The 9,531-nt window shown below is 47.8% G+C and overlaps 1 protein-coding gene across 1 annotated transcript in view; it reads left to right on the forward strand.

The window, feature by feature from the left end:
* NRF1 (nuclear respiratory factor 1) overlaps positions 1–6,402 on the forward strand; it is a 52,482-nt gene extending 46,080 nt beyond the window's left edge. The window contains 1 exon segment of the mRNA XM_087968949.1: positions 3,639–6,402. Within this exon segment, the coding sequence (XP_087825075.1) occupies positions 3,639–3,802 (164 nt within the window). The 3' untranslated portion in view covers positions 3,803–6,402.
* The last annotated feature ends 3,129 nt before the right edge of the window (positions 6,403–9,531 follow it).

Below are 9,531 nucleotides of genomic sequence, written 5' to 3' on the forward strand. Positions count from 1 at the left end.
AAGCATTGTAAAGCATTACTAATTCTTCACGTGATCTTGATTGAATCCCTCTATGAATAGGATAGGATAGGATAGGATAGGATATAGAATAGAATATAGAATAGAATATAGAATAGAAAATAGAATAGAATATAGAATAGAATAGAAAATAGAATAGAATATAGAATGGAATGGAATAGAATAGAAAATAGGAATAGAATAGAATAGAATAGAATAGAATAGAATAGAATAGGAGGAATAGAATAGAATTATAGGATAGAACAGAAGGAATAGAATAGAATAGAATAGAATAGAATAGAATAGAATAGAATAGAATAGAATAGATATTGGAATGAAGGAATGGAATAGAGAATAGAATAGAATAGAATAGAATAGAATAGAATAGAATAGAATAGAATAGAATAGGAGGAATAGAATAGAATTATAGGATAGAACAGAAGGAATAGAATAGAATAGAATAGAATAGAATAGAATAGAATAGAATAGAATAGATATTGGAATGAAGGAATGGAATAGAGAATAGAATAGAATAGAATAGAATAGAATAGAATAGAATAGAATAGAATAGAATAGAATGAACAGGAGGAATAGAATAGAATTATAGGATAGAACAGAAGGAATAGAATAGAATAGAATAGAATATGAATAGATATTGGAATGAAGGAATGGAATAGAGAATAGAATAGAACAGAACAGAACAGAACATTGTTCTTTATTGGCCAAGTGTGATTGGACACACAAGGAATTTGTCTTTGGTGCAGAAGCTCTCAGTGCACAGAAAAAGAAAAAAGAAAATACATTCATCAAGAATCATATGATACAACACTTACTGGTAGTCTTAGGTTACTAATAAGCAATCAAAACATACTAGGAAAACAAATAAAACAATATAAATTGTAAAGATACAAGCAACATAGTTATAGTCCTAAGTGGGAGGAGCTAGGTAATAGGAAAGGACGAGAAGAAGAATAGTAATAGTCTTACTAAGTAATTTGACAGGATTGTGGGAATTAGTTGTTTAGCAGAGTGATGGCATTCGGGGAGAAACTCTCCTCGTGTCTAGTTGTTCCGGTGTGCAGTGCCCTATAAAGGCAGCCTAGGGTTGCATTGGCCTTTTTGGCTGCTGCCACACGTGGCTGGCTCACCTGTAAAGCGATCGTCCACCGGGACTCCAAGGTCCCTCTCTCTCAGAGTTCCTACTCTTGACCCTTGCGTGTCCTCCTCCCAACCCCTGGGGCCTTTGCATCATCAGGGGGAGAGCAAAGGGATTGTAACTTTAATCCCCCCCAGACAAGAGATCTGCCATCCCAGGCTTCACACTGACTGACGTCTGCCAGTAGATTAAGGCTAATCGGGAGGGTCAGCTCAGGCGCCGGGACAATCCGAGGCCCAATTCCCCGGGTCTCTGGAGCTTTCATCCTGGCCTTCTTGGGGGCAGACAGCTCAGCCTTTGGGGAGGCGGGGGGCAGGAGATTCAAAGGCCTTCCTCCCCCCTCCCTTGTTGCCCACCCCTCTCCTCCCAGCCCCGCAGCCGTCACGTCAGGTGGCGAGGCGGCTTGGCTTTAATCCTTCTGCGGTGAAGGTCACGGGGGACGGTCTCGGTACGTCCCAGATGTGGAGGGTTCGGTTCGGAACGGGGGGGAACAATCTGGTTGCTTTAGAAGGTTGCCCCCCCCCCTTTTTGTGCTTGGAGTTAGGGTTAGAATAACCGAGTCAGAAGGGACCTTGGAGGTCATCTAGTCCAGCGGTTGCACGCCAAAAACTGGGTTTGCTTTTTCGGACACCTGTCACCTGCCCTGGTTCAGGTGTATTGAATGAGGGAATAGACCACAGAATCTTGGGGTTGGAAGGGACTTTGGCGATCTTCTAATCCAGGGCTCGCCAACCTTTTGGACCTCAGGGACCACCAAACTCATCATTTTAAATCCCGCGTACCCAGAGACCCTGGGAATATCTCCCCCAAAAGTCTGCAGGAAAATTCCCCACCCCGTTTTCCTACCGATCGATCGTTCTTTATTTGGGATCGCAGGATACTGTCTCCAGCTCCGTTCTCAGGGGGAGAGAGAGAGAGAGAGACTTTTGGCTTCATGCAAGGAAAGCAGCAGAAGCCGCAGAAGTCTGTCTTTCTCTCCCCCCCAAACTCCACCAGAAATGAGTCTTTGCAGCCTCTTGGAGCAGGAGGCCTTGCAGGGTCCCAAAGACTCATTTCTGGCGGAGTTTGGGGGAGAGAAAGAAAGACTTTGGCTGCTTTCCTCGCGTGCAGCCAAAAGCAGAAGAAGGAAGAAGCGGGGAAAAAGCAGCCGAGTGGCCAGGCGAGGTGCGTGGGGCACATGGGGCAAGTCCCCCCACTCCGCCCTTTCCCCCCTCTCCTCACTCCCTCGTGTTCACAATGCAAGCGACGCAAACCTTGTATTCCCGCAGGCCATGTGGATGGAGCAGCCTCGTGTTCCCGCGCAGCCTGGATTAATTGTTTTGGGGGGGGATATTTCTATGCGGACCACCAAAATTTTCTCATGACCAGTCATCCCTGGCCCACCGGTTGGCGACCACTGTTCTAGACCAACCCGCTGCTAAAGAGGGTGTTGTTATGGTTGGATTGGAAACCAGCTCCTTCACACCCTAGGACGAGTTTTACAGATACAACCCCAATTTAGCCCGTTGCTAAGCAAGACAGTCGTGAAGTGAGTTCAGCCCCATTTTACGACCGACTCACATTTACGATGGTTGCCGTATCCCCGGGGTTGGGGGTGTCACGTAATCCCCTGTTGCAAATTCCTGACCCGCGAAGTCAACGGGGAAAGCCAGATTTACTTCACAAACCATGAACAACTCCAGAGATTCCCTTTTAACGACTGCATCAGGAAAGGTCGTAAAATGAGACAAAATCCATTGAACACCTTTCTTGTTTCATAGTGGGAACTGTCGGGCTCAACTGGGGACTCTCCGTACTGATGGCGCTGGCGGTCCTTAACTTTCGAGCACAATTGAGACCACAACGATAAGAGTTCCCCGAGACCTAAAGAAGGGTTAAAAAAATAAAATAAAATCTCATTTCTCCCATTACGACCGCCAAGGGCTCGGGATTTGCCTGCTGTTGTGGTCTATTTCCTCGTTCCACAAACCTGAACCGGGGCAGGGCGACAGGTGTCCAAAAAAGCAAACCCAGGTTTGGTGTGCAGGTGCACAACAACACAAAAGAGAAAAAGGGGAGATTGCGTGCGAGGGTCTATCGTACCATTTCAGGGTCTATCGTACCATTTCAGACACACAGTACGGGGTAGTCCTCAACGTACGGCCACAATGGAGCCCCCCCCCCCATTTCTGTCATTAAGCGAGATGTTTCTTAAATGAGTTTCGCCCCGTTGTACGACCGTTCTGGCCACAGTCATTAAGTGAAATTGCTGCGGTTGATAAACGTTAGTAACCCAGTTGTTAAGTGAATCCAGCTTCCCCACCCCCCCAGGGACTTTGCTCGTCCGAAGGTTGCAAAAGACTTGATTTAAATCAAATCCATCCTTTTTTTTTTTTCAGTGCCATGGTGACTTCAAACGGTCACTAAACGAACTGTTGTAAGTCGAGGACTATCCCACTGGTTAGAAATAACTCTCTTTTCTTCCCTCGGTTTTTTTCCCCCCCAGGCCTGGTCCAGATCCCCGTGAGTATGTACCAGACGGTGGTCACCAGCCTCGCCCAGGGGAACGGCCCCGTCCAGGTGGCCATGGCCCCTGTGACCGCCAGGATCACCGACAGCACCGTCACCATGGACGGCCAGGCGGTGGAAGTGGTCACACTGGAACAATGACAGCCAGCCAGGGCCGGATGGTGACGCCGCGGCTTCTTCCTCTCTTCTCCGATTTTTCTACCACCTCTCCGGAAATGCAATCAGGAAGCATTGGGAGTCTCACAACTTTGGACCACGCAACCCAGAGCGGGAAAAGGGCGTGCGCGCACATGGGGGTCATTCGAGCGGATGCACCTCCTCCCACGGGAACGAGGAGGCTTGTCCGGACAGGTTACGCCCCGGCTTTCCTTGCATGGACCGCCCATTCCGAAGAAGGGCGAGGATCGGAAAGCTTTCCTGCCCTCTGTTTGTGAAGTCGGGGTCCAGGGCCCCTCCCACCTCCCTGGAGGACCCTCGCTCTTCCACTATTCCCACCGAGCTCCCCCCTGCCATCCTCACCTCCAGTATTTAGGGCTGTTTTTCCTCGTACGAATTTCCCGTGAGGACGAGAACCGTCGATGGACGAGAATTTTCCCACGAGGACGAGAACCGTCGATGGACGAGAATTTTCTCGCAAGGACGAGAACCATCGATGGACGAGAATTTTCTCGCAAGGACGAGAACCATCGATGGACGAGAATTTTCCCACGAGGACAAATACCATCAAGAAAAGACCCTTTGGGGGAAAAGACCCTTTTTTTCCCCCCCGTAAAGGCAGCCGAGCAAATCGCATCTCCCGGAGGAGAGATGGTGATCCTGTTATCTGTCGTTTCCGGATCTGTGTCCAGGACTTTTTGGTAGCCAGGTGAGATCCGGACCGACCTCCATCCTGTTGGAAAGTCCACGTTTAGACGGCTCGTCCAAGAATCCTTCGCTGACCTTTTTCGGCTTCTTTCCTCTTCTGCCCGCGCAAGTTGCAAAAGGTCTAAAAAAAAGAGGCGGGGGTCACGCTGCAAAGAGGGTGTAGCCCCTTCCTCTCAATTCCCTCCCCCGTTTTTGACCCATGGACCCTCCAAATCGTCTTTCCCGCGGTGGTTTCAAAGGCCGCGGCAGCCGTTCTGATTTTGGATCCCTTTCCCATTAATGGCGCTCCCTTTTATGGATGGCGCCTAGCTGGAAGCCTTCCTAGAAATCCCCTTTCTCAGTGGGGCAGTCCTGGGTCTCCACCCCATGACCCATCATCCTTGCCAGTAGCTCTTGTCCACTGGCATCCAAGTCCCTTCATGGAAAGGTGTGATGTCCCTCTGTTCCCCCATCTCTCCTCCCTCCGCCCTTTTTTTCCTTTCCTTCTTTCCACCCTCCCTCTGTTTTCTCTTTCTCCCTCCTCTCCCTTCTGTCCCTCTCTCCATCCCCTCTCCTTTCCTTCCTTCCTCTCTTCTTCCCTCTTTCTTTTTCTGATTTCCTTCTTCCCCCTCAATGTTCTTTTTCTTCCCTCCCTTCTGTCCATTTCCTCTTTTCCTTTCTCCCTCCCTTGCTTCTTCCCTCTTTCCTTCCTCCCTTTCCTTTTTCCTTTCTTTCCTTACTCCCTCTCTTTCTCTCCCGTCCCTCCTTGTTTCCTTTTCTTCCTCCCTCCTTCCTTCTTTTTTTCTTTCCTCTCTTTCTCTCCCCTCCCTCCTTATTTCCTTTTCTTCCTCCCTCCCTCCTCCTTTCTTTCTTTCCTCTCTTTCTCTCCCCTCCCTCCTTCTTTCCTTTTCTTCCTCCCTCCTTCCTTCTTTCGCTCCCTCCTTCCTTTCCTTTCTTCTTCCCTCCTTCCTTCCTTCCTCTCCCTCTATCCTCCCTTCTTTCTCTCCTCTCTTTCTCTCCCCCTCCCTCTTTATTTCCTTCTTTTTTCCTTCCTTCCTCCTTCCCTCCTTCCTTCTTTGGTTCCCTCCTTTCCTTACTTTGTTTCTTCTTCCCCTCCCTCCTTCCTTCTTTCCCTCCCTGCCCACCGATGACCCCTGAATAGCCCCGGGGGTGGGGGTGGAGGGAAACGGCCAGAAGCAGCCCCTCCCCACCTAAGGTTCAACTGAGCAGTTAATCTCCCCTTTGGGGGCTTCCAGGCAGACCCCCTTAAAACCCCATCCACTCCCCCTTTCCTCCTGCAGTCAGCACCAGTATTTAATTTCCTTCTTCCTTTGACGCAGAATCCCATTTTGCAAAAAAAAAGGTCAGCTTTTTAAGGCCGTTTTGTTTCTTTCTCTCTCCCTCCTTCCAGGTTCATGTCTTTTTTAACCTGGCTTCTTTCTTTTTCTTTTTCGACTTAAAACAAGGAGGGGAATAAAGAGAGAGAGGGGAAACACACACACACACACACACACACACACCCCCGAGGGTCCTTCGTAGACATGTTTTCTTCCGGACGTAACTAGAGGAGAAGTTTTTGTTTTTTTCTTTCCTTCCCAGGTCTTTGATTTATTTTTATTTTTGGTTGTCGTTTTCAATTTTTAAATATTATTTTTTATTGTCGTTGTAAAGAGACGTCGGATGTGACTTTAAAGTTGGTGTTCCTTTTTATGTTTCTTTTTTTCCCCTTTCCCGGCGACAGAATAAAGTTCTGATAGACTGAGAAATTATCTCCCTGAGACCCAAAGAAGAAGAAGAAAAATTCTCTTTTTCCTGCCACTACTGTCAAAGCATGGGGTTTCCCTGTTGTTTCCCCCAATTCTGTCTATTTCCTCATTCAATAAATTGTTACAGATGTGTCCAGAGGTTGCCCTTCTTTCACACTTCTTTGTCTTCTCTAGCCCAGGACAGAAGACACAAGGGAGGTGGATTATCCCAGGTGTGTCTCCAAACTTGAAGACTTGTGGACTTCCATTCCCAGAATTCCCTAGTCAGGCACACTAGGAGTCTCCAAACTTGAAGACTTCCATTCCCAGAATTCCCTAGTCAGCTACACTAGGAGTCTCCAAACTTGTGGACTTCCGTTCCCAGAATTCTCTTGTCAGCCATGCTAGGAGTCTCCAAACTTGTGGACTTCCATTCCCAGAATTCCTAGTCAGCCATGCTAAGAGTCTCCAAACTTGAAGACTTCCATTCCCAGAATTCTCTAGTCAGCCACACTAGGAGTCTCCAAACTTGTGGACTTCCATTCCTAGAATTCCTAGTCAGCCACACTAGGAGTCTCCAAACTTGAAGACTTCCATTCCCAGAATTCCCTAGTCAGCTACACTAGGAGTCTCCAAACTTGTGGACTTCCTCCCAGAATTCTCTTGTCAGCCATGCTAGGAGTCTCCAAACTTGTGGACTTCCATTCCAGAATTCCCTAGTCAGCCATGCTAAGAGTCTCCAAACTTGAAGACTTCCGTTCCCAGAATTCCCTAGTCAGCCACACTAGGAGTCTCCAAACTTGAAGACTTGCGGACTTCAAGTCCCAGAATTCCTTAGCCATACTAGGAGTCTCCAAAATTGTGGACTTCCATTCCCAGAATTCTCTAGTCAGCCATACTAGGAGTCTCCAAACTTGAAGACTTCCATTCCCAGAATTCCCTAGTCAGCCACGCTAGGAGTCTCTAAACTTGTGGACTTCCATTCCCAGAATTCTCTAGTCAGCCACACTAGGAGTCTCTAAACTTGTGGACTTCCATTCCCAGAATTCCCTAGTCAGCCACGCTAGGAGTCTCCAAACTTGTGGACTTCCATTCCCAGAATTCTCTAGTCAGCCACGCTAGGAGTCTCCAAACTTGTGGACTTCCATTCCCAGAATTCTCTAGTCAGCCACACTAAGAGTCTCCAAACTTGTGGACTTCCATTCCCAGAATTCTCTAGTCAGCCACACTAAGAGTCTCTAAACTTGTGGACTTCCATTCCCAGAATTCCCTAGTCAGCCACGCTAGAGTCTCCAAACTTGTGGACTTCCATTCCCAGAATTCTCTATTCAGCCACGCTAGGAGTCTCCAAACTTGTGGACTTCCATTCCCAGAATTCCTAGTCAGCCACGCTAGGTCTCCAAACTTGTGGACTTCCATTCCCAGAATTCCCTAGTCACCCTTGCTAAGAGTCTCCAAACTTGTGGTCTTCCATTCCCAGAATTCCCTAGTCAGCCATACTAGGAGTCTCCAAACTTGAAGACTTCCATTCCCAGAATTCCCTAGTCAGCTACACTAGGAGTCTCCAAACTTGTGGACTTCCGTTCCCAGAATTCTCTTGTCAGCCATGCTAGGAGTCTCCAAACTTGTGGACTTCCATTCCCAGAATTCCCTAGTCAGCCATACTAGGAGTGTCCAAACGTGGACTTTCATTCCCAGAATTCCCTAGTCAGCCATACTAGGAGTCTCCAAACTTGAAGACTTCATTCCCAGAATTCCCTAGTCAGCCATGCTAGGAGTCTCCAAACATGTGGACTTTCGTTCCCAGAATTCCCTAGTCAGCCATACTAGGAGTCTCCAAACTTGTGGACTTCCATTCCCAGAATTCCCTAGTCAGTCACACTAGGAGTCTCCAAACTTGAAGACTTCCATTCCCAGAATTCCCTAGTCAGCCATACTAGAGTCTCCAAACTTGTGGACTTCCATTCCCAGAATTCTCTAGTCAGCCATGCTAGGAGTCTCCAAACATGTGGACTTTCATTCCCAGAATTCCCTAGTCAGCCATACTAGGAGTCTCCAAACTTGTGGACTTCCATTCCCAGAATTCCCTAGTCAGTCACACTAGGAGTCTCCAAACTTGTGGACTTCTGTTCCCAGAATTCCCTAGTCAGCCACAGTAGAGTCTCCAAACTTGTGGACTTCCATTCCCAGAATTCCCTAGTCAGCCACACTAGGAGTCTCCAAACTTGTGGACTTTCATTCCCAGAATTCCCTAGTCAGCCACACTAAGAGTCTCCAAACTTGTGGACTTCCATTCCCAGAATTCCCTAGTCAGCCACGCTAGGAGTCTCCAAACTTGTGGACTTCCGTTCCCAGAATTCCCTAGTCAGCCACACTAGGAGTCTCCAAACTTGTGGACTTCCATTCCCAGAATTCCCTAGTCAGCCACACTAGGAGTCGCCAAACTTGAAGACTTCCATTCCCAGAATTCCCTAGTCAGCCACACTAGGAGTCTCCAAACTTGTGGACTTCCATTCCCAGAATTCTCTAGTCAGCCATACTAGGAGTCTCCAAACTTGTGGACTTCCATTCCCAGAATTCTCTAGTCAGCCATACTAAGAGTCTCCAAACTTGTGGACTTCCGTTCCCAGAATTCCCTAGTCAGCCATACTAGGAGTCTCCAAACTTGAAGACTTCCATTCCCAGAATTCCCTAGTCAGCCATACTAGGAGTCTCCAAACTTGAAGACTTCCATTCCCAGAATTCCCTAGTCAGCCACACTAAGAGTCTCCAAACTTGTGAACTTCCATTCCCAGAATTCTCTAGTCAGCCACACTAGGAGTCTCCAAACTTGTGGACTTCCATTCCCAGAATTCCCTAGTCAGCCATGCTAGGAGTCTCCAAACTTGTGGACTTCCATTCCCAGAATTCCCTAGTCAGCCATACTAGGAGTCTCCAAACTTGTGAACTTCCATTCCCAGAATTCTCTAGTCAGCCACGCTAGGAGTCTCCAAACTTGTGGACTTCCATTCCCAGAATTCCCTAGTCAGCCATGCTAGGAGTCTCCAAACTTGAAGACTTCCATTCCCAGAATTCCCTAGTCAGCCACACTAGGAGTCTCCAAACTTGTGGACTTCCATTCCCAGAATTCCTAGTCAGCCACGCTAGGAGTCTCCAAACTTGAAGACTTCCATTCCCAGAATTCCCTAGTCAGCCACACTAAGAGTCTCCAAACTTGAAGACTTCCATTCCCAGAATTCCTAGTCAGCCACACTAAGAGTCTCCAAACTTGTGGACTTCCAT

The sequence above is a fragment of the Notechis scutatus genome, chromosome 6 (assembly GCF_049901735.1).
Source record: "Notechis scutatus isolate UNSWTSFEM ecotype Mainland chromosome 6, rNotScu1.2, whole genome shotgun sequence".
Lineage (NCBI taxonomy): Eukaryota > Metazoa > Chordata > Lepidosauria > Squamata > Elapidae > Notechis > Notechis scutatus.